This window comes from Zonotrichia leucophrys, chromosome 1A (genome assembly GCF_028769735.1).
Source record: "Zonotrichia leucophrys gambelii isolate GWCS_2022_RI chromosome 1A, RI_Zleu_2.0, whole genome shotgun sequence".
NCBI classification, from domain to species: Eukaryota; Metazoa; Chordata; class Aves; order Passeriformes; family Passerellidae; genus Zonotrichia; species Zonotrichia leucophrys.
The window spans coordinates 12,921,004-12,945,826 of record NC_088170.1 but is presented as its reverse complement, the minus strand read 5'-3'; the positions used below and the strand labels follow the sequence as shown (position 1 = coordinate 12,945,826).

At 45.3% G+C, this 24,823-nt stretch overlaps 1 protein-coding gene across 4 annotated transcripts in view; it reads left to right on the top strand.

Annotated features, from left to right (window-relative positions):
* CREB3L2 (cAMP responsive element binding protein 3 like 2) overlaps window positions 1–24,823 on the top strand; it is a 74,658-nt gene that overhangs the window by 5,147 nt on the left and 44,688 nt on the right. The window contains exon 1 of one of the 4 annotated variants that reach the window (XM_064737979.1): window positions 7,973–8,279. The exons of 2 other annotated variants lie outside the window; for them this stretch is intronic. Coding sequence is in view for 1 of the 2 variants with exons in the window: in XM_064737972.1 (XP_064594042.1) it covers window positions 8,325–8,372 (48 nt within the window). In the remaining variant the exon portion in view is untranslated. Of the gene's footprint in view, window positions 1–7,972; window positions 8,373–24,823 lie in introns of those variants that run through there. One more of the 4 variants, XM_064737972.1, reaches the window with a different exon arrangement.

The window sequence follows — 24,823 nt, the reverse complement described above, 5'->3', positions numbered from 1 at the left end:
CTGTAACTGTATAGTGAAGTGCTTGATCTGCAGTGAAGACAGGAGCTGGAAAAAATGTCAGTCTGTCCTGGGACCAACTTTGAAGCGTGGTAGATAGGAATGAGCCAGCATAATGTACAAACCCAGTATTTATTCTTTTTCCTATGGACGTGACTGCTGTGCTCTGTGCTGTGCAAATGTTTCCTTTGGAAAGGCAGTCCTTACACATGGAGCAGGTTGTGCACGATAGCAGGGCTGAAGGAATTTCACTTATGGTGTTACCAGACAGGGCTTTCCTGTGTCTGGAACTGTTCAGCTTATCTGCGGGGCTGGTGAGAACTTGTGCTCTTTGCAGGTCTTTGTTTGCAATGTGAAGAGCCCCTTCTTAGCTAGGGCTGAGTGAGTTTCCCCCTCATGGGATGGGGACTAGTTTTTTATTGAAGCAGTCTCACATTTTTAGGATTATCTGTGTCTGTAGAGGAGGCCAGTGTGTGCTGTGCCTTGCTGGCTACTCCTCCCTGCACAGAGCTGGGAGCTCTGTGTCACTGTGGGCTCGTTTTCTCTTGGTCCCTCAGCTTACAAGGTCCCTCTGAGATACTTGGTTGTTGCTTTGAGGACACTTTGAAAGTAGCCCCTGTCTCTGAAGCCAGTTTTACTGCTGGCTTTGCACTTGCAGACAGGTGCTGCATTTTTGTATCTAAATGTTGGTTATCAGACCTTGCTGTCTGCACACCTTCCTCCCTGCATTCCCAAAAGCTGTTTTCCAGTCTCTTCACAATACTTGGTTTAACCATCCATCATCTCTGTATCCTCTGTCTTTGGCTGCTTCTCTCACTTCTGGGGAAGGATCATTTTGTGGGTGAGATTAGCAGTTACTGATAGGTGAAACTGCTGTCAGACACAGAGTGTCTGACCTGGCCTGGTGGCATTTGTCACAGGCTGTCTTGGCTGCCAACCTGAGCTTACAATGTCCCCCCTTTAACTCCTCTGATTCCCTAGAGCATCTTGCCCTTTTTCCAAGAGAAACAGGTTCCTGGTGGGTCCCTGAAGGGTGCTTTAACAGCAGAGCTCTCAGGCTGTGTTTTCAGGAGGGCACATTCTTTTGTGCTGTTGCTCCCTATTCATCTCTCTCTGAATCATGGAGATGCCTTCTGGCTGTGTTTTTTTTTTGTGGGTGACAAGACCTGACAGTGCAGTTCTGCACCTGGATGTAACCACAGGCTGTTGTGGCAGCTGCCTGCGAGCTCATCCTGTTTTGAAGTGACTTTTTTTGCCAGAAATGAGCTTTCAGGTTGATCAGTTCCCTGACACAGCTTGCCCTGTAGCAGCCCAGGTACTGATGCTGATGTGAAGGGGCAGCTAGGAATATTTGGCTGGGGAAGGGGTAGTGGAACTGCATTTTGAGCTAAAGGAATGTGCAGTGGGAATAGTCAGAGTAGATTTATGAGTTGTGCTCAGATGCAAGCCTGATGTGCATGTGTGTATTTATTTGATACCAGCAGACTCTGATTTGGATGTCACTGGAAAGAACAGGGTTTGCCTGGAAGAGGTATTTGTTCAAGGGTCAGTAGGAAAAAGGGTTGTTTGAGGAGGATGTGGGTATGTAGCACAAAAACAGACTGACCTGATTTTCAGGGAAGCACTGATGTTGGGTTGGTCCGTGGCCCCACCACCCCTCCATGATGTCAAGCGCTGCTGAAAAGTGGAGACTGCCTTGGATGCTAAATTATTTTTCTTTCATAAAAGCAAAAGGAATGGCATGCAAAGAATAAGCTTGGCTTAGGGCCACAGTTTTGCTGGCAAATATGTTGCCCTTTCACCTCTCTGAAGTGAGTAATAGGCAGTAGAGAAGACAGGTGAAAAATTAAAATGGTGGGGTTTAACAAGGCATAGCTGAGGTGCACATTCAGTCTGAGATGCTGAGCTTTTCAGAGCAGGGACTTTCTCCTCATTCTCTGTCTGTGAGCGGTCAGACACAGATCACAACTGCAGGAAAGAAAGTCACTGGATTGAGTGGAGTGCTAAATGTGTGCAAGAAGGATACACATATTCTACCAAATAATGAGCATTCCCTCTCCTGAGGGTGAGTAGGGAAGCAGAGAAGGCAATGTGGGAAAATAAAGTGTGGTTAAATGGGATAGACCTTAATTGCTAGAACTGTCCCCATTGGTGCCATCCATCCAAATGTGGAGCTGAATATTGCCAGTGACCTCTCTGTATCTTGGAAACTACTACCTTCTATTTTTTTGCCATCTGCTGCTAACTGGCTTTCAATCTTCTGTATGTGATCTGGCTCTGCTGTGGCGACAGGCAAAAATTTAATGGAAAAACGTGACACGCACTTCATCTCTCTCCTCTGTGCCAAAGTAAAACATTCCTCTGCAGCTGTGCTGGGGCTGGCTTTGTCCTTTCATGCAATCTGTCAGTCATATGGGGTGAGAAATAGAGCCCAGGCTGCTCTAATAACCCCTTAGGGAGCTTTGGGTGTCTTGGGGAGCTCCAGGCCTCCTTCCTTGACAGATTGGATGTGTCATGAGCAGCAATGCAGGACACAAATTGGTGGAAGCTCCTCTCTCTGTAGTGTAGGGGCAAGGAACAATATTCCTGATGGCTTTAGTGGCTCACATGGGGCTGGGCTCACTGCACTCCTGCAGCTCTGCTGGGGTGAGCCCAGGCTGTTTGGTGACTTGCAGCACTTGCTGTAGCTGAAGTTGCCTGCAGAGGTAAGGAGTGTGCATTTGTGGGTGAGATGGGCTGATCTCCAGGAGACAGGAGGAAAGCCATTTGCTCTTTTTTCTGCACTAAGGATGTTGAGTGCTGCCCCTGGTTTTATATGTGAGCAGAGTCCTCAGCTGTGTCAAAATTCTTTGAAGCTCCTGGTGACTTGTGAAGCAAGAGAAGCATCTTTCAGTTGCTGTGCTTAGGAGTACCCGGTTTAATTTCCCTTCTCCAGAGTTTGGATGCTGTGATGTGAATGTCTGTAGAAAAGTGTGGAAAAAGAGTCAGGCTCTATACCACAGCGTGGCAGGAGGGTGAGAGGAAATGGACACCAGCAGAAATGAGAGAGGTTCAGACTGGAAAGGAAAAAGGGCTTCACAGTGACAATTATTGAGCACTGGAGAGAGAGCTGCCCAGGGAGCCTGCACCACCTCCTTCCTTGGAAGTTTTTAGGACTTGACTGGCTAAAGCCCTGAGTAAGCTGGTCTTAGCTTAGTGCTGTCCCTGTTTGGGCAGAAGGCTGGGCTGGAGATGACCTGAGCCCCATTCCAGCTGGACCTGTGCTGTGGTTCCTTTTACAGCATCTGCTCTCAAGGCACTGACCTGACACAGGGCACTGCTGGGCAGCACACTGGTTTGTTTCAAGGCTCCTTGTCTATGCTACCTCATACCTGTGTTATTTCCTTTCTGTGGATAACCCTGAAACTGAGCGTGTGGGAAGAGACCACGTCATGGATTAGCTCATGTGAGTAGCATGGAGGAGGTTTTGTAGACCTAAAACCTGAAAAATACCCAACCAATAAAAACCCCACACTCCAGTCCTTGAATGGCAAGCAGATCTCTGTTCCTTCATCCGTGCAGCAAATTCTGTGCACAAGAGAATGCTTATTCCAAGGCTGCTTTGCTCTCCAGTCTTAGGAAAAAAATAGGTTCTTTTGTTGGTTTCTGTAATCCACCTGCAATGTTTTGGTTTTGTGGGGGTTATCTGAAGACACGTGTGTTCTCATTTATGGAGCCTCTGGTACCCACAGTAGAGATTTGTGTATGTGTAGAACCAAAACTCAGGAGCAGCAGAGAACTGATCCTGTCCTGGATTTTCTCACCACTGCTGGAGCAGTGATGGCAGGGTTCCTTAGAAAGCCTGGGGTGTTACAGACACAGTGATGCCTTCAGGAGGGGCCAAGACTGAGAGCTTAGAACTAAGGCTGCAGTATTTCCTGCAGCCAGACACCTGGCTTTCTGGGATCTGTCCTGGCTAGCAGAGGATGAAGACTGAAGGAAAATATGATGTCTGAACTCTCCACTTTCATAACTGCTAATATGAGGCAGCAGCTGACTTTGTGCAAAACATCTGTCTTTCTCATCATGGGTGGGACTGGCCTCGTCACCAGCACGGATGGTGTGTCTTGTTGGAGCTCCTTGGTGCTGCAGCTCCCTCCCCTCCTCCTCTGTGCCTCCCCCTGCCCTGCTGGCTGTGTGACTCAGGCCTGGCAGTGCTGTGGCTTTCAGACAGGCTGGGAAGATGTATTTTTTAGAAAAAGGGCATAAAACAGAAGGGTTCTTTTTAGAAAAAGCAAAGCAAAGCAAACTGGCCCTGCCTACATAAGGCTCTAATGCCTTGTGTGCTCCCTGGTGGAATGCCACAGGGACTGAGGGCTCTCTGGGGATGCCCATTATGGCTGGCTGAGAGCCATCTGCCCTTCCTCTCACTGGGAAGCATCTCCCCCTTGCCTCTCCACATGGAGAGAGTGCCATCCACACCATCCAGTGCCTGCTTGCCGGGCTGACCCCTTCCCTCATGGCACTCCTGCAGGGAGGGCTCACTGGGAGAGGGCAGGGGCTGGCAGCTGCAGGGGGCTCCAGATGTGTGGGTGCTGCTGCAGGAGGCTCCAGATGTGGATGGGTGCTGCTCCCTTGGGATCTGCAGCTCTCTCTGCTGGAAGGCACCGCTCAGGCACAACTGCCTGCAGTAACAGGCATGGCAGGAATGAGCTTTGGCACTCACTGCTTTTAAGGCATGAGCTTTCTGGATGCAGAATTTGTCTCCTCCTCGAGCCTTAGTGCTTTTGCAGCTCTTTTTCAATTCAGCTCGTTTGCTTCTCATGGCTTTCAGTGGATGGTGTTGCTTGCCAGCAGGATTAAAAGGGAAGAAGTAGTATTTCTTAAAAGAGAAGAAGTAGTATTTTTTAAAAGAGAAGTAGTATTTTGTACTTGCCCAGGGTGACTTGTGACTTCTCACTTGGCTGGACTAATTGAGAGCAAAATTTCAGCTAAATGTCCATCAGAAAAGTGCTCTGGGGAGTCTGCTCTGTGACTTGGGAATGTTTCCCTATTGCCATTGCTTGTTTGTTGGGTTGTTAGAAATATGTTAGAAAAACCACAGGGAGAAGATGAACTGAATTTATGTTGCTGTTTTTTTCTCAACTACAAACACTGCCAGATCAAAATGAACACAAAAAGTGTCACTGGCTTTCAGAAATGTGCAGTTAAAATCTTGATTACTTTTCTAAAAAGTTTAAAGCCATTTTGTGTCCAGAACAAGCTTCTTAGCTTTAATTTAGCTTTGTTTTTTAGCTTTAATGAAAAAGAACCTTGCTTGGGAGAGCTTGCTGGCAAGATTAGTTGGGGATGGGAAAAAACCCTACTGGGTTTTAAGATGTGGCTTCAGTGCTCAAGGGGGACATGGTGTGGTGGCTGGGATGGAGCCGCTGGAGCTATGAGGAAATTGTTTCAAATTCTCAGGCATTTGAGGGGGAAAAGGGAGCTTGGAATTGTAAGCAAGAAACAAGAGTCTGCAGAACCTTGCATTGCTGAAGAGGCTTCTGAAGCAGTTATTGAGGGCAGGAAGCTGTGAAGTCTGGGTGTAAAGGAGACTGGGCTGTGGCTGGGGATGGCAAATTAACAGTGCTGCTGCTATTGTGGTGACAAAAGTGTTGAAAAGTATGGTTTGGGGAGATTGTTAAAAACCTGGCTCTTGCAGGTGTCAGTATGTTACAGTTTGGCTGAGGAGTTTTCAGTTCTTGACACCTGGATGTCTGAAAGAGGCTAATTTGGGAGAATTCCAAGAACAGCTGCAAAAGTAAGTGGTTGAAGTAGCAGGTTTGTGAGAAATTATTGCAAACATTAAATATGTATTGCTTTAAAGGTGGACAGGTGTTTGGAGGAGTTTGAGGAAATGATGTGATCAGAACAGTTTATATTAAGCTAACATTACTATTCTTGAGGCATCTTTTTCAGTTTCATGTGATGTATGTAATGTCATTTTCAGTAATTGTACCAGAATAGAGTGTCTGAAAACTTTGATTTCAGCTGTGGTTCTCATAACACACAGATAATGAATATTTCTGTACTTGCAGCGGGATCCTTTCAGAGCTTTGTGCTTAGATTAAAATTCTCATAAAGGGGATTATGAATCTTAAGCTATATTATGCTGTTCCTTTTTTAAACTGCTAATGTCCTCTGGTAGTACCTTTTCTCTTTTTGTCTAATCTAATGCTTATAGGCTGGAGAAGGGTAAAAATGAATTGTTGTGAAGTAAAGAGAAACTGATGATGATCAACAAAGAATATCCAAGGGAAAACACAATGTTGGCAAGTGTAAGGGTAGAAAGGTGTCTACCTTTCTAAATGGTGTCATGTGAAAATTAGCCACTGTCAGTAATCAGGTTACAAAATGCCTTGGAACCAATAAATGTAGATAACTGGAAATCCAGATAGGCTGGAAGGTCCCAGAGGGAAAGTTTGGCTTGTTGACATTGATTTTTGTTGGGTCATGACATTATGAGGAAATACTTGAAAATATTCAATTAATAGAGTAAAGGGGAGGGAATTAAAACTATGCACTGGAGATCCTGGTACCAAAGATATGTAAAAATACTTGGAGTCTTTTATTATTCCACTGTTACAGAGTGCAATAATACAGATAGGATTTAGCCCTAGTAGGCAGAATTTAATGGAAAGCAGATATTGTCAGACAAACCTGGTTACATTCTTTGAGATAAAAAAAACATGATAGTAAATGGAGAAATTTTGCAAGCAATTGGCTATTTATTTCATTGTATTGGCTCAAAGATTGTACCACAAATTGTGTGGAATTAAAGGACTGACTCAAAGTATTGCTAATGAAGAATTGGTGTCAGAGGTTAGATTTATTGGGTTCTGCAAAAAGGTACCAGACAGGAGGCTTCTCAAGGTTTTCATCCATGGTCTGGAAGCAAAGTTATGTGAGTAGGAACAAAAAGATGTGTGTGCCTATGGGACAGGTGAATACATATTGGAAATCAAGACTTGGAATGCATAACAAAAGAAGTGCTAAAATATGCTTGAGTTAAGGAAAATGCTCATTCCTCAATCTTTGAGGCACACCCATGTTCTCTTCTGGCAGTTATATTTCAACAAATTATCAGATCCTATATAAGGATACCTCATGGAAACAGTGGATTAAGGAGGGAAGATTAGGAAGGTTTCATAGTCCTTTCTAGCTTGGAATGCTGTAAAACTTTATTGCTGGGTCTGTTGATGCTGGATACTTCAAGGCAGAGCATACATCACATGCATCACAGCATTTGGTCATTTTCCTGAACTGTTGATTTTGAAGTTTAAATAAGTGCTTTAATTGCTTCAAGCTGGTTTTGAACTGCTTGTGTTTATCACGACACCTCTTGGCACATATAAAGGAGGAAAATATGCAAGACAGATGGAGAAGGATAAGATTTCTGCTAGAAAAAAGATGTTAGTCCCAAAATACAGGGCCACCTTTATGTATGTTCCCTCTTGAAGCTGAGTACCAAAGGTGGCCTTGTATAGAGTGGGTAAAACAGACATGATTGGTGTCAGTGTGCCAAGGGGCTTCAACCCTGGCAAGGCAAGGGCAGAGGAGAAGCAGAAAGCAAGGCAGTTAGGGTGAGCTATGAGGGAGAAGGGAATGTCTGAGAAGATGGGATAAATATACAGATAAAAAAAGCAAAGTTTCTAGCTTTCATTTTAAAGGTATAAGTAATGGAAAGGGGTGGTTGATATGGTACCAAGGTTTACCCCAGTGTTTAGCAGTGGAAGATTGTTCTTGTCTCTCTGTCTCTGTGCGTCACTCTACGTGCCTGTACTTCTCTACACCATTGTGGGGGGGATAGAATGTAAGAAAATAAAGATAGTGCAGAAAGCAATCTCACCCCTGAGGAGTTACAGCTGTACTAATTACCAAAGATTAGGGACAGACCTGCCCTTAACAGGCCACAGCTGTGTCCAATAAGAAGAGTGCTACAAAAGATTGGGTTAGCTGGTTGAGAAGGGAGCTGCAGTTTGTTGGTTGGTGCTGTGAAGAGAGTTGAAATTTGTTGGTTGTGCTGTGAGATGAGATGGAGTTTGTTGGCTGGGCTGTGAAGAAGAAAGAGTCAATGCTGTGAGGAGCTGCATATGAGAAATCACTAAGAAGGCATGGAACTTTTACAATAAGATCACAACACACCATCAGCTGGAACAAGCTTAAAGTCCTTTGCCCTTGGCTGTGGCAGCCTTACCTCATTAGTGCCTGTCCAGAACCTCTGCAGCATTTTAACCAGCCTGGAGGTCTCTGTGTGATCCAGGGTCAGTCTCCTCATAGTTTATAGGGAAATAGTCTTTAATTTTGAAATGAAAATTGAAACAGGAGGAGAAGGGGGCCTGGGACATGTGGGAAGGGTGAGTAATTTTTCTCTTTTGGCATCTGTATTTAGGCAGCTGGCAGACAGAAGATACTGCCTTAAACTGCTTCCATGGCATGGCATAACCTTTTGTAGTGGTAATGCTGTTTTGGTTTTTCTCTGGAATATCCTAGAAGCAAAAATATTTTGTTCTAGTATAGTGTGGACAACAGATGTGGTTTGAAAGTGTCCAGAAGCTGTATTGGAAACACAACAATGACCAGGAGAGTGCCCATCTTCTCTAAAGCAGTGTTGCTTTTCCTTGTGGCATGAAGTCCAGTGTGCCTGTGGTGGTGGTGTGTGGGGGAATGCTGCTGCACTCGTGGAGTGGCCCCTTCCTGACCTGCTCAGCGTGGAGTGCCTGCTGGAGAATGTCTGGCAAGGAATGAAGCTCCTCAGCCTGATGATCCTGTCAGGCTGGTCAGGCTCCAGCAGGAGAGGCTGAAGCTACGTGCCTGCTGGGAGTCACCTCCAGAGCCTGTCTGGGGATGGAATAAATGAGCAGTGCTGATTGTTCAGCAACACTTAATTTGTGGGGCAAGTTCTCCTCCTGTGACGACCTTCATCATTCTGCTGTGCAAAGGTGACCCGTGGCAGTGGAGCCACAGGACCGGACATGCCTGGCTTTTCAGAGTACTGCCAGAAGGCCTTGCAGGGCTCTCTCTTGGCTTACACATCCTCTCTTGATCGAGCCCTCCTAAGGCACTTTCCAGCAGGTGTCCCAAAAATCCTGTTCTGCTGAGATCTCCAACAAGAGGTGTGGTGTTTGAGGCAGGCAGGCTGCATTCCATCAGTTCAGTCAAGCAACAGGGAGAAAGGGGAGTCAGAACTCTGTGGAGATGGTAGGAAGTGAGTGAGCAAATGCCTGAGAACCTGGGCCAAGCAGGCGTGTGAAGAAGTGTGGAGGCAGACGGGGTGAGGAAATGTGATGAGCTGTGTACAGCCCAGGCTGTGACATCAGAGGTCTGCACTGCGTGCCAAGGAGAGGTGGCTGTGCTGGCGCTGGGAAGCAGCTCTTTGACCAGCTCAATCACTGGCAGATGCTGCACTGTGTGTGAGCTTTGAGGCAGCACTGTGACAACCTGAAATGTGTCTGGGTGAGGCTTTGCTTCAGAGCTCTTGCATTAAGCAGAGATATTTGACACATCTTGGTCTGGAACTGTACTCACACAGGAGCTGATCTTCCCTCTGGAACTTTGGAGGGGAGGGGGTAGAAGCAGCCCTGAGGTTACACATGACCTGATGATGTCTCATAGCAGCAGGGAGGAGGTTGGGGTTTTTTGTTTTTAAACAGATTATCAAGAATTTCTCTGAAGTACAAGGGCACAATCAATATAACCAGCACTTTCAGGTTCCTCACTGTGCTTATTTGCAACACAGAAACACTTAAACACTCTTTTGTTAGCTTAGCCAGGGACCAAGCAAAGACCAGGTTCCTTCAGCCTCCTGTATTTTCCCCTGATTTGGTGTGAGGAGTGGTGCCTGTGGTTGCATTGCTCCTTTGGGCTTGTTCTTGGAATCTCCCTGCCAGCCCGGCTGTTTCCAGTTAGTGACGCAGCGCTTCAGGGAGCGGAGCCAAGGCAAACAGGGATGTTCAGGGATGTTCCCACTCAGGGAGGGAGCAGGGAGCCTTAGGACCTTATGGGCACTGTAACTGCAGACAGTGCATTCAAATGCTTCAGGTCACTGGTAACTTCTCAGAGTCTCCTTTTTAACAAATTGTCTTTGTGACCTGGTTCCCTTATATCCTTGTGTTCCTTTGAAAACCAAACAGGAAAATAAGGTTGGGAAGGAGAGGGTTTTTCCATCTCTCTCTGGCAGGAAGGAAAAAAAAAGGTTATAAAATGTCAATATTTAAAATAGTTTTATGTGAGGAACATCGCTGCCTCATTTAGGTCTTTTCACTATAGCCCAGTGCACAGTTTCTCACACCTCCCTGAGGTGGGCAGGCTCACATGAAAGGGCACAAGTGTAACCACAACAGGGAGTAAAAAGGATTTCCATTATCTCACTGGAAAAGGGTATGGCCAGAGGATCTGTTGAGGGGATCCAGGGAAGGGGCAGAGAGATGTGGAAGAGCTGAGAAATGTGTGCTTTTTCAGCCAACTCCTGCCCTAGAAACCATACAGTGTAGGAAGGTGTCACTTCTGCTCCTTGCCTTGCTGGTAGGTGCTGGTGGTCTTGTGGAGCTCTTATTGTAAGTTTTTGTGTATCTAACTCAGACCTGTCAGCTCCTGCTGAGTATGTTCAAGAGAAGAACCTCTTCCCTTTCCAGATTAAGCTTTGGAGAGCTCTTCAGGGGGTTCAGACTAAGGGACAGGGCACAGACTGAACAAAAGTCAGTTTGACAGAATTTGGGAGGAAAAATTAGCAAGAAGCTCTCTAGCTTAAATCTTTAATAAAGACTAGGTGGACCAGGAAGAGATTTAAGAAAGCAGAAACTGTCTGTAATTTCACTTAAAACAAGAGTTATCACTAGAGGAGACAGGTTCCTCTTATTCCATATTTCTAGTATATGCATGATGAACCTGTGACTTAGCAGCAGAATGTTTATCTGCAGGCTGTGCTTTGTTATCTTTGCCTGGCAGACATGATGCAGTTGTGGGTATTGATGCCTCTGTGAGGAGCTGGGCCTGCTGGTCAGGGGCACCTCTGGGAAGTCTGGGGTGCTTGCTTTGGTCAAAGGCTGACTGATAAAGTGAAGTACAAGGTAGCTCAGCCACTTTGGTTTGAATTCTGGCTGGGCTTGGAGGGGTTTAAAGGAGGTTTAAAGACAGTGAAAGAAAAAGAAGACAAAATGTGCCCTTACCAGGAAGTGATGCAAACCTCAGAAGATCCAAATTTGATTCCCTCTTCAGCAGGGGGAGGCGTGTACCCAGCCTTAGCAAGAAACTGTCATCTGTCCACTGGTGTGTTGTTTTTCTTGGAGGTGTGCAGTATTTTGGAGACAGTTCCTGTATTTTGGGAAAAGAGTGGGAGTGCACCATCCAAAGCAAATATATCAGAATGTGGCACTGGCACATTAGCGAAATAATGTTTAGCTAATGTAGCTTAAGTAACTTAAAGAAATTTAAGTGTGGATGTTTTGCTTGGTTAGGATTATGCATGACCACAAGGAAGGTAAAGATCTTGCTCGTTAATGCAGTGGGAATTTGCTAGATGGAAGCATATGTGAAGGAGAAAACATGAAAGTGTGAAACATTTTGAAATATATTCTTGTATGTGTAGTGCTTAAAATGTGACTTGATAACTCTGTAAGAATGAAATAATTCCTGTTACGAGTTTCTGATAGTTTTTGGTCCCACAGTGGTCTTGGGCAGCAGGAGAAGTGCTCTCCTCTGGAATCTGGGATGTGCAGGGCTCCTCCTGCTCCTTCCACTTGGCACGGGTGCTGCTTTGCACCCCAGACACAAATTTGGGATCTTGTGGGAGGGCTGGAGCACCAAGAGCACCGCAGCAAGTGGCACTCCAGGCTTGTCAGGCTGTGTAAATAGGGAGGGAGGGGTTTGTACCTCTGAGTACATCTGTGCTGTGGGTGGGTACAGACTCAGTTGCAGGAGGGCGGCTCAGAGAATGTTTTACTGCTGCTGTCACAACTATATATGGAAAACCAGAAAAAAACCAAAACCAAACCCACTGTAGTGGTCAGGCCAAAAGAACTTCAGCTGAATTTTATTTTCCAATTGCTAAAGCATGGTTGGATTGTTTCTGTAGTAAGAAACAAAGTCAGGTACTTTGTGTCTGGTGAATGGCAGATGGCCCAGAGATGAGTGGATTGCTCAGTTTGAGGCTGATCTGTTGCCATCACGAAGTACGCGGCTACCTAGAGCAATCTTTTTTGGTGGGATTTGGGAACGTTACCTGCCAGAAGGAGATGTTCCCTTCAGTAGGAAGGGTTGAATAGTCCTGTGTGTGTGTGCTGTGACAAAACTCTGCACAGGTTTTGGAGGAAGCAGCATTGCTAGTGCCCTCCCAGAGCTTGCAGTGGCAGTCCTGTCAGTACAGCCTGCAGGATTTTGTGATTTATGGGAACTCTGACACCTCCAGCCGTTTGGTGACTCAGGCTTGGGGAGAGTCGCCTGTGAAATCTACTCGGCACTTAAATTGTGTTGTTGCAACATTATAAGAGACAGCGTGTCCTGGTCAGGATGCACTGTAGCCCCAGGCGTTTCAAGCTAATCCATGAGATCATAAAGATAGAGAACCACACAAACCACACATTCTTGTCTAGGAAAGAGCTGTTCACCCTGGAGATAGTACAGCTACTCAGTGTAAATTTGGACAAGATGTCCAGATCAATCTGCTTTTTTTTCCTGTCCTATGACCATGGCATAACAATTTAGTGAAATTGGACTTCAAAGTGCATCTTCACACAAAGAAATTTTGTGAAGCCTTTGATAGAGCTCAAATTGCTCATTCCATGAATTTAAGAAGAATTATCAAAGATGTCTATTGTCTCTACCAGTTTTGGTTCTTCTTGAGGCTGAAGACAGAGAATCTCTTTTCCAGATTTATACATATGGGGATAGGTAGATTTGCAGATCCCTTACAGGAATACTCAAGTTTTTGTTGCATTTTCAATGCCAACTGCTGCTCTAGTTTGAGGAGATTACCTCTTGCACTACTTTGTCTGGAAAGTAGATGCTAACATACCTCACTCTGTTTTATGGGATAATTACAGAAAATGAAGACTTGCCCATATTGTTGGCAAAGATCTGCTGCAAGAATATGTTTTTCTTTTTTTTAATGGAAGTGCACTTCTCACTTCAGTGAAGTTCTGTGCACCTGACCTCAGCCAGAATGGTCTAATTGTTGCAATTAAATCACCAAATTCTGTTATTTGTAATACCTGTAAAGGGAGCAGTGCTCTGTGCAAGGCAGTGTGAATTAGATGAAGCAGCCTAAACAACCTACATCGTAATATCTCATTTTATAAAGAATTACACACACCAGATGATGCAGGAAGAATGTATGATTTTTTTATCATGTCACTGTAAGATTCTGCATGAGAACACTGAATTTCTTACATACTTCTACATTTTCTTATGTTTCCAAGAAGAAATAGGCTGTGAAGTGAGCTGCTGCTATAAACAATGCAGTTCTGAGAGGTGGAGAGAAAAAAGAAATCCAAATTTTGCTTGAGTTGTACAGGGCTGAGTGCTTGGGCTGCTGCTGCTCCAAAGTTGTGGAATCTTGCTGATCTCTTACATGAGGTCAATCCTGATTGACCAAACAGATAGAAATAAAGCAGAAATCACCCATGGGAGGGAGAGCAAGAAATGAACCACTGGTTAGGTGTTCTGGCTGTCCACTTCAAAGCTGCTGGCATAACTAAACCTGGAGTAGCTCCCTCGTACTGCTGTGCCAAGGTGGTCTCTGTTAGTTTGAATAACCCACGATTCCATCCTGGTGTAACTGGGTTGGAGCAGCAGGTGTGGAGTGAAGCTGAGAGAACAGTGGCCTCTGGGAAAGATGGTGCCTTCTGTTGAATATGAGGAATAAACCAAAAAGTTTCTGGCAGAAGGGCACTATCTCTGCATGTTATGGCTGTTAAACATTTTTATCTCAGAATTTCAGTGACACAGCAGTACCAGGATTTTCTTGGTGTTGGCCTTTTGCATGGTCTGCTGATGCTGTGGGATGCTGACAAGAGGCTGAACCCCACACCTTTTGGTGAAACAGATAGGATGGAAAGTCAGGCTATAAGAAATTGCATATTTATGAAACTCCTTCTGCATTTGCAGTCTGGTGTAATGGCCTCAGATTGAGTCTTGCAGTTGAAATGTGCCTCTTTGTTGTGCTCAGCCTGAGTTTTAATGACAGAGCTGGCGTAGCAGAGTAGTTTGCATGTGACTTTGCCAGGACTTGCTCAGTTTTCAAGATGTGCTCTCATCCATTGGATATGAGCAGCATTTAGACTCTTGAGCTGTTAAAGATAGGTTGCCAAAGTATGTTTCATAGCTTGATATTGTTATAACACTCCTTCCTGTATGTGGGTTTTCAGGCATGTCGAAGTTTTCTGAAATGTGTTCTTTCAGCTTTGTTCACACTGGTTTGTGTCGTCTGAGATCCCTGCTTTCTCCACCGGTATCAACAGAGCAAAATGGTTTCTCAGAGTTTGGAAAAACCCAAGTGTTATCCAAAAATGAGGATAAGATAAAGTTGTGGTCATTTATGCTGAAGACCATCCCTTCAAAGTCTAGGAACAGTCAGAGGAGCATTCCATCACAATAGACTGCCTTATAATTGCTCCCCTTCCCCATCCACTTAAAAGCAGAACTTGGGAAAGAAATAAGAAAGACAAAAAAGAAGCCGACCCCAAAACGCACCCAGCTTGGGCAGTCTGAGACGGTGGAAGCAGAGGCATGCAATTAAAAAAAGCTGCGTGCGCCGGCCCCAGACATTCCTGCAGCTGCAGGCTCCTGGCGCGGTGTCCGGGTGGGCTGGATCGCTGCCAGCCTTGCCTCGGCAGGGACTCAGCATGGGGGACAGGCGGGGTTACTGCTTTCTACACAGGGCCATGGGCTGCTCCTGCCTCTGCTCAGAAATGTCTCACTGGCCGTGTTTATGCGCCTTGCGCTGGAGGAAGAAAGAGCCTCAGAAATGTGTGTGGAAGGCAGATGGAGCACAGCTCCCCTCCAGCGCAGCCCACCTCTGCTCTGTGGGGCCGGGTTCCCAACAAATGGCTCTGTGTTCCCTTGGAGCAGGAGGGACAGGGAAGGCCTTTGAGACCCTGCGACCACTGAGCCCTGTGTGTGCATAACTTTTAACCAAACCCTGCTGGATCCATGTGGTTTCACTCTGCCAGAGGGATGATGTAAATCAGGGAGGGGTTAGCACATCGGTTACTGGTAGAGTTAAATATAAAGGGTGAGAGCATGGCTGGGATGCTGGTGGGGTGAATTGCGGGGATGCTCGCGCCTCTTTCCAAGGACAACAGCTCTGTGTTTGTGCTTTGGGCTGAGGCAGGCCTGGAGCTGCTCTGGGCACACACTTGGCCTGTCTTTGCACAGGGCTGCTTTTCCATGCTGCTGCCAAAGTTGTCCCTTTGGTGTCTCTGCTGGGGACTGTCATGGGATGAGGTGCCTGTGCCTTGTGCACCAGTGTTTCAGCTTAACCCTACCCAGGAATGTGAGATAGGCTCCTTGTCCCTTCCTGAGAACAGGAGTGACAGGGGTGAAGGCCTGTTCCTGCCATCAGGAGAGTGATAGTCCTGCAGGTGTGTGGCACGATGTTATCTTAAACCAGGGCTGTTCTTCTGGACATTTTTCTTGAACTTGTTTATCTGAGTTTTTGGGCAGTGACTACAGGGTTCAGGTATCCTGGGGCTAGATAGGTATCTGATACAAAAAACACCTGGAGTGTTCTGGGTGGCTGTTGGTGAAATATTGTCCCTTTCCCCACCATCCCCAGGACTCTTCCCCATCACAGGCTCACAAATGTGCTCTTGTGCCACCACTGGCAGAGGCTGAATGACCACAGGACCTTTTTGCTGCTAGAGGTTATCTTGCCAAGGATGAAGCTTGTGTGTGTCCATAGAGGTGGCTTGCTTCTATTCCTGCACCAGTTTCACAAGTGTGCTCTTGTTTATGGAAAGAAAAGACTCATTGCCATGGGACTTTGAGTGTTGAAGGACAAGATGGGGAGCTGTGCACATTCCTCTTCTCCTCTCCAGTTGTGTCTTTGGGTCTTGTGTACTCTTGTCTCATCACTGAAGGCTTCAGAAGGTCTGTGTTGTGATTTTTCTAAGTTCTGGTAGGGACCCTCTGTCTAGTCCTCCTTGGGTGCTGGATTTTTTCGTTAAACAAAACACCAGCTTCAGAGGGTTCCAGAACACCTGAATATGTGCATGGACATCCCTTGACAGTGAGAGATTTCACAGCCCTTGGCTGGGTCTGTAGCTCATTTGCTTATTGGTCCAGTTGCCTCTCTTGGAGGTGCAGAGTTGTGGTGTTGTCTGATAATACAGTGCATTGCCTGACAACACTGATGTGGTGTGAAAAGTCCTGTCCAGCTTTTATTCCTGTAGGTACAGCACTGTGTGTAGATCCTCTATCTTATCAACAGAAAAGCCAGGAATACAAATTTCTGCACATCAAAAAAGGCTGATTCTCAGCCTGTATCCTTGTTTACTGCTTGAACTTTTAAGAATGGATTTACATCAGGATCAGACAAATCATCTGCTTGAATAAGAATGGCTAGAGCATTAAACCTTTAAAAGCATATCAGATTGTTGCTGCTTTTATTTAATATTTTCATTTTAGTTAGGGAATATGCAGTTTGATTTGCTATTAGCATGGGAATCTGGTTTAAATCTATGTCCATGTTCTGTCCTGACCTTTTCTGGCTGGTTTAACAAGTCCTGTGAATAGGGGTGTAGGTCTAACTGCAGCTACATGCACCAGAGATTGAAGCACTGTAGGCAGGATGGGGAAATTGATGATGTCTTCTATTCCTTCTCCCCATCCCACCCACCTGGTAGCTTGTAGAATTGCACATATGGGAATTATGCTAAAAGCTGGATGGTCCATTTAAATTTGTATTATCTCCATCTGTTTGCAGGCTTTTCTGGGTGTGCCTGGCTGTCCCCATAAACCTCAAACTGGTGGCTTGTGTAACAGAACCCTTTGATGGAACAAAACTATTAGGTCTTTCTGTAAAAGGGTCTACTGTGTTCCTTTTACAAAAATTATACCCTACTGGACCTTTTTAAATGTTACTAGATATTTTTATTGCATTACTGGAAAAATAAAGATAACTTAGTGGGAAAAAGAAAGGCAGCTGCTCTTTCCAAAAGAGTTATTTCTCTCTACTGTCCTGTGCTTGGGTTCCCAGCGTGTGCATGCTTGTTACAACACAGGAGCAATTCAGCTTCCAGGAACCCCAGAAATACTGAGTTCTTCTCCTTTGGCATTAGTGCCAGCCATGCTCATTTTGACTTGCCAAAGACCAGATCTTCCAAAGCCATCTGAAGCCACAACTTGTTGGTAGAACAGAGCAGTGCTTTTAATTCCCTTGCTGTTTTTGCACACCCAACGCTTTTCTGGGGAAATTTGTGGACTCTGCAAACTCAAACATATTTCACGTTCTTTAGTTTCCTTTGTTAGACTTTGCAGCTCTTGCAACTAGAAAAAAAATTAAAAATAGAGGTATAGAGAGGAGGATGCTCAGCAATTCTGAAAATCTGATAGTTTTAGTTTTGGCATGTTTGAGTCTTTGTATTGTTATTGCATAAGATGTTATTATTGTGAGCCTTGGTTTATAAAATCTTCTAGTTTGTAAAACTTTAGTCTCTGGAGAGCAGAAGCTGCTGAAGGGTCTGGAGTACAGATCTGAGGGGTGGCTGGGGTTGCTGGGTTGTTTAGCCTAGAGAAAAGGAGGGTTGGGGGAGACCTCAGTGATCTCTACAGCTACCTGAAAGGAGGTTGGGTCAGTCTGTTCTTCCAGGTAACAAGCAATAGGAAATGGCCGGAAGGTGTACCAGGGTAGGTTTAGGTTGGATAATATGATAAAAAATTTGTGGAAGGGGCTGTCAAGTATTGCAACAGCCTGTTCAGGGAAGTGGTTGAGATTCTATCTACACATAAACATTATGAATGTGAAGCTGTCTTAGTTAGAAGGATGTTGGAATGCTTTACACAGGAACCATTTGTTCTTGTATGTTAGTTTAATGAATTAAAACTTGTGTGGCTTTGATGTGCTTTTTTTTGAGAGAAGCAGAAGACACTCTGTGCTAGCCTGCTGAACGCCAGGTACCACTTTCAGTTCACTGGGGCAACATCAGTTCAGTGCTTGATCTCCTGGCACACTGATGCCTGTCCTGGCAACTTGGTTTGGTTTCATTTCGTGATGCTGAATAGAAGTGGTGTGAAGTCAGTCCTGTCATTGCAGCCAGCTCCAACCCCCACAGGAAGCAGCAGTTTTAGGATCACTTCTGTTTCTTCTTTTTTCCTTCTTTTAGTTAAAGAACCTTCCTGATACCACACATTTGTCAGTGTCCCTTATGCAACAGCTTTCTGTGTAAAATCCGCTGCAAGTTTCAAATTCCTCAAGAGTCCCATGGTGTTCTGGTCTCCCTCCCTCCCAGCCCAGATGGTCTGTGGCAGATGCTCATCTGAAATGTTAGAAAAATGATCTATATTTAATGCACACAGACACACAAGCCCACACACGCATACACATGTATATAAATCTATGTATATATAGTCCTAGCTGGCTCTGGAGTTACACATTGCTGATAAGCAGCACAAGGTTCCCCTGATTATTTTTCTGGCTCTGTACCTGTGTTTCCCTAGAGCCAAACAGACTCATTTAGCTCTGGGAGAGTTTTCCTCCCTCTGGGTCTCTCTGCTTGAGCTGTGTAATGCCAGGGGCTGTGCTGGGTTGGTTCCTGGCAGTGGGATTTTGTGGGCCATGTGCCACAGGTGCCTTACAGGGTGCATGGAAGAAATCACAACACCTGAAATTCCTGAAGGCACATTTTCATTTCTGAGCTCCTGAGCTTGCACTTTGCTTCTGGGTAGCCTCAGAACCTAAAGTACTGTATGTGGCATTGGTGATGTGACATCTTGAATCTGGTGTTTTCCCTCACTACAGGAAAGACTCTGAGGTGCTGGAGCAAGTCCAGAGAAGGGCAACAGAGGTGGTGAAGGATCTGGAGCACAAATCTTATGAGGAGCAGCTGAGGAAGCTGGGGTTGTTTAGTCTAGAGAAAAGGAGGTGCAGGGTGACCTTCTTGCTCTCTGTACTGTACTTCAGCTATCTGAAAGGAAGTCACAGCAATGTGGGTTGGGTCTCTTCTCCCAAGGACAAGTGGAAATGGCCTCAAATTGCCCCAGTGGAGGTTTTAGATTGGGTTATAAGAAAATTTTCTTTACCCACAGGGTTGTCCAGCACTAGAACAGGCTGTCTAGGGATGGGATTGCGTCACCATCCCCAGGAATTTTTAAAAGATGTGCAGATGTGGCACTTAAAGACCAGGTTCAGTGTTGGACTTGTCAGTTCTGGGTTGGACTTGATGATCTCAAAGGTATTTAGTAACCTAAGCAATTGCAAGTGCTTGTGTGTGTGTGTCTCAGTCCTGGCCTTCGGGCAGTGTACAGTGCTGTGCCCTGCAACAAGGGGCTTTCTCTATCTCCCAGCTGGCTTTGGTTTTCTTATGATCCTGATAATTTTGGCATTGAATGTGATGCAATCTTCCATGCCACTACCCTTGAGATCCCTCCCTTGTGACTGGAGAGTAACTCTTCCTTACTGCCCTTGGGTGCGTGGAATGAAGAGGCAAAGGGCACCTTTGCCTCAGGGGAGGAGAGGCCCAGGCCGGCCCAGGTGCTGTGTGATGGCTGCTCCTGCTCAGCCCTCCAACCACCAGGCCATACTTCTTTTCTTAGAAGAAAGAAAATATGTTGGTCAAGTCTGGAAAAACCACATTTTCCACCCTACTCCCCTGGCTCTAAACTGTGGGGTAATGGTTGCCCAAGCAGGGGCTGAGGGGCCCCTGGAGGCACTGGCTGGGTGCTGGGACAGGCCCCATGTCCGTCCCCAGGCACACCCCCAGGCTGGGCCTCCCCTCCTGCTCCCCCATTCGGGCACCCAGCCGCCTCTGAATAGCTGGAATGGATCCTGGCTGTGGCTGGCAGGGCTCTGAGCTGGCCAGGACAGCGGGAATGAGCCGTGATGTGTGCCTGTGCTTATGCAATGTCTGATACTGCCCTGCGCCTTCGCTGTCCCCAGCACGCTGGCAGGCTCCTTCTGCAGCCTCAGGAGAGGCATCTTCCACGCTGCACAGCTCACTCACTTGCTCAATATATCCAATTAATTAAATTTCAGTGCCACAAGTGAAAGCGGCTTTGTTTGTGCATTAGGGTTTGGAGAAGATGCTGTGCAGGGCTCTGTGTGTGTGCGCTGGCTGGAGGTGCTGGCTGGAGCACCTTCTGCTGGCATTAATCTTGTAATTAATCTTTAAAACTGGATCACACTCCTCCTTTCCTTAAATGCTCCCTCTCCTTTCATTCTGTCAAGTGTTTGCTTTTAAAGCTTTTCTGTATCAAACTAAAAAAGCTTTAAAACCTTTTTTTAAAAAAAAGCTTATGTCTAATGTAAAATAAGAGTACAAGTAACCTTGTTCTAGCTGTGTTTGAACAGGGTTGCACATTACACACTTGTGTTTGTGCTCTTTGTCAGATTTAAAGCAAGAATAAAGTTACTTGCCTTTGATTTCTCTGCTGTAGGCAGGCTTGTGCTGCTGCAGACTTGGCACTTGGAAAGGATGATAGGCCCTGAAAGAGATGCCCAGACACATGCAGCTTTACTAACTAGAAGACTTAGAAAAGATTTTGAAGTGAGCAGCTGCTAAATTACTTGTTTCGAAGCAAATCCCTTCACGTGGAAGTTCCCTTTTAATTTCCCCATGCACTTCAGCATTCCTCTCGCTTGGGCTCATGGTGAATCTGCTGTCAGCACTGAAAGTGGCCATCTATTGGATGTGGAAATCAAATGTGGACCCTGAGAATTGTAACAGTGCTCTGTGCTTGTGACTCCTTGCAGTTTGTCACAACCACTTGCTTGTGGTGTGGTGTGGCTGCAGCTGCCACTCCGATCCTGAGGAACACATTAGTTTCAGAAGGATAGGGGAGAGTTTGCATGTGTGTGTTTGCATTTCAGTCTTTTTGATAGAGAAACCTTGAAGTCTAGTGCAGGCTTGCCAAATCTTTCCTCTGAGACCCTCTCCCAGCTCACTATTGAGCTGGGGCTCTTGCAGTGATGACAAGTAGCAGGGGCTCCCTCTCCCAGCTAGCAGCCCTCTGGTGTGGGGAGGAAAGCTGACTCACTTGTGCAGCAGAGCTGGAGAACCCAGCCTTAAAAATAAACAGGGGAAAAGGCTTTCAGTGGGCTGGTGCTGTGGGATGTGCTGGCCACCTGGAGTTTGCTGAGCGCCGTGTTTGGAGCGGGATTGTGAGCGGGGAGTTGTGTGTGACACGAGCAACCTTTGGTCTCAAACCTGCCTTCCTGAACTGTGTTCCCCAGCTGCCTTCCTGATAAGCATATCAGGTTATCTGGAATACAGGAATGCAAAGCTGCCATCAGCAGGTTTCCCAGCTCTGGCTTTGCATCAGTTTCTCCAGAACACATTCTAGTAAACAGCCTTGTTTGGCTGCCAGAGGGCCAAAGGAAACAATTATGATGAATTATTTTAACCTTATGTAAATCAAGGGCTATAAAACTTCCTCAGATTGTTTGAATTCCTGCATATCTTTTTAGGGCAACCTCTAGTCTTCAATTAAGAATGGCTTGGGTTGAAGAATTCACACTGTTCCTTCGTGATTGATTGTTCTCCCTTTTTTTAATATTGTGAACCACAATGAATGGATCTGGCTTCAGATGGTAAGCTGAGCTGTGAGCTGGTAGAGCCATCCTATGAAGTCTTATTCCCTGTTTTATTACTTAGGAACATGCATGTTGTGCATTTGTTTCCTCTTTGATAAGCTGAATATGTTGGTTTCTTCTTTTCTTACCTGCTTTTATTTTGAGGCAAGATTTCCCTTTCTATAGTGATTCTTACGATTCTCTGAACTTTCTCCAGTTGTTCAACTTCCTTTTTTTTATGAAATTTAGTGGCATAGGAGTGGAGCCTGGCTGTGGCCAGTAGCAGCTGCATGCACCATGAGCACAGAGAAGTTTGTGCTTCACACCTCTTTGTCTCCTGAAGTCCTCAAACTCTGTTTTTTCAGGGAGCATAGACTTGTGCAGCAGGTTGTGTGATTGGGGTGAGGCTGCAGTACAGAGCTGTAGCTGGGGGGTTGGGCTTTACAGCCACACTACTTTTAAATATGAAAGAAATTTCTCATTTAAGAAACAAGTACAAAAGAAGTCCTAAATAAATAAAAAGGGCAAACATTTCTGCAATACCTCCCTGCTGTTCTTTGGGTGCTGGCCCCACAGCATGGGATGGCCATGCAAGATTTCCCAGTGCTTGGCTGCGCCTGGAACTGAGTGAAACCCCAGCGCTGGCTGAGAGGCTGAACCTGAAATACAGCAGGGATCTCCTGCATTTGGAGCATGAGCACACATCTGCAGGAATTTCTCCCCAGACCCCAGTGCATGTGGTACCTGTCCCACAGATGTTCCTCAGCCATGTCCCTGAGTCCTGGGGTTTTGGCTTCTGGCTGTCATCTCCCAAGTGTGACTTAGAGCCTTTGGTATGCACTGTAAGATACTTTTATTTTATTTTATTTTTTCCTTCAGCTTTACTTAAGACATCTCTTGTTTATGGCTGCTTACCAAGTTCTCTGTGTTTTGGTTTGGTGACCTGACCTTTTTGTTACTTGCTGCCCCTGCTGATACTGCATTATCTGCAACCTTCAGTGGTGGTGGCTTTTCCTCTCAGGTCTCAGTATTAGAGTCTGGGGCCAAGAACTGATCCCTGTGGGAACCCACTGAAAACGTGTGGCACAATCAGCTCTTTTGTGTTTCACATCTGGACATTTCTGATTTCTCTTTCCCTACTGAATGGGGCCTGATGACTTCATTTCACTCTGGCTTTGTTTGTATAGCACCAAGTCAATTGCCTTACAAGGAGTATTAAGCTTATAATATTATTTCAGAATGGGAGAAAATTTAAGGAGCTTATCAGTTATTGTGGAATTGTAAGCATAAATTAGATTTCTCTTCCTTTTGGAAGTTCTTGGGCTATTCACTACTCTCTTCCCTTCTCCATCTCTTCCCTTCCTCAGAAATGAACAGTAGGTAGGTTAACTTGCTGCTACTTTGGTTGCCTTGTTTACATTTAAATATTTTTGTATTATTTCTTACAGTCCATTAATATTGTCTCTTACTGAAAATAGTTTCAAGAGCTCCTTAGAAGCTCTGTTTAGAATTTTCAGATGCAAGTTTTCTAGATCTACTAATTAAAATGGCCAACTTTGAGTAGCTGTTTCTATATTCTCTTCCATTATTGTTGGAATAAAATTCGTTTCATTACCATCCTGTGGGATGGCTGTATCATCTGGTCTTATATAAAAAGCAGTAATTCAGAACCACCCCCTCCCAGGAATATTCAATTAAACATTTTGATCTTCTTTTTTCTCCCCTCAATAACTGCAGCCAAGCAGTGGCCTGACCTATAATTAACATTCTTCTGGATCCTGACAAACTCAGAAGCAATCTTTCTCCCTCTGAATTGCATTTTCTATTAACTCTTTCTTGTTTTCTAGATTCTGATTAACGTTAATTCTTGGTGATTTTTCCTTTCTCTCAGTAATTCAAATATTATAATATTTATGTTCCCATGGTAAGCAGGTTTGTTTTCCCTGTGTGGCTTTCTCTTCCCATGCCATGGTGAGGTGGCAGTGGTTTTGCCTTTCAGGTGGGGAGGAACAAATGAGAGAAAGTCCAGAGCAGTCATGAGAGTAAACACTGTAATACACTGAGATTTAAATGGCAGTGCACAAAAGTCAATGACACTTGGCAAAAATACACAGCTGGGGATGGAGGAAGTTCTGGCACAATCTTAATATGCTGCTTATCTGTCATTGGTTTATTTTATCCCTTTCCAGGAGCTGTGACTTTGACTTTTCCTGTTGTTTTCCTTCTGCTCCCTTGCTTTTCTGGCTCTGCTCCTCCAGAGTCTTTGCCTGCAGTTTGCAGCTTCATTTCCAGTTCTGCTGTTCTTCTTTCTGTCCTGCAAGGGGTTGCATGAGTAGCTTGGCCTCAGTTCCACCTGCTTGGGAGCAAAGGCCTGGAAATGGAAGGTACAGAGAGGAGCTGGAGATGGAGGAGAGGGGTGCTCTGAGTGGGAGAGAGTTAAAACAAAGAAGCTGAAGTGTCAGGTCACAGACAAATAAATTATGGCAAAACTGGTTTAAAAGTCTCGTTTGTATTCCCAGGACTCATGAGGAGAAAGAGCCACCATACCTCTTGCTAGATAACCTGTTCCACAAGTCCCTGCATCTCTGGAAGGAAGCAGAGAGGAAAAACAAGCACAGAAGTTTGTTTTTATTTAAGACCTGGTCTTAGGATACAGATGTTTCCATCTACTGCTATCTTGGGTCCTGAGCCCTGGTCCAGTACCACTCATGGTTTATTTATTTATTTTTTATCGAACTGAGTGAAGTAATGTTTACTGGCTCTGGGACAAAAGGCTTGTCATAGAAAATTGGAATACCAGCTCTCAAGTGTGGGGTATCTTAAAATGATTTTTCCAGACACATGCTTGTAAGTGTATATTTATTTATCTTTTTCATATCCTGTCTCCTTTTTTTAGCTTTCTGCAGATTTCAGTAGGGCTTCAAAACAAACTTTGTCTGCCTTTGACATGAGTAAAAAACAAGTGACCCACCCACACTCTTGTTTTGACATAAAATGAAAAGTGTCTTCCCTCAGAGGAAGGGTCCCAAAGTACCAGTGCTGATGGAAGTACAGATCCCTACAAAATGAGGTGCCGAAACCATT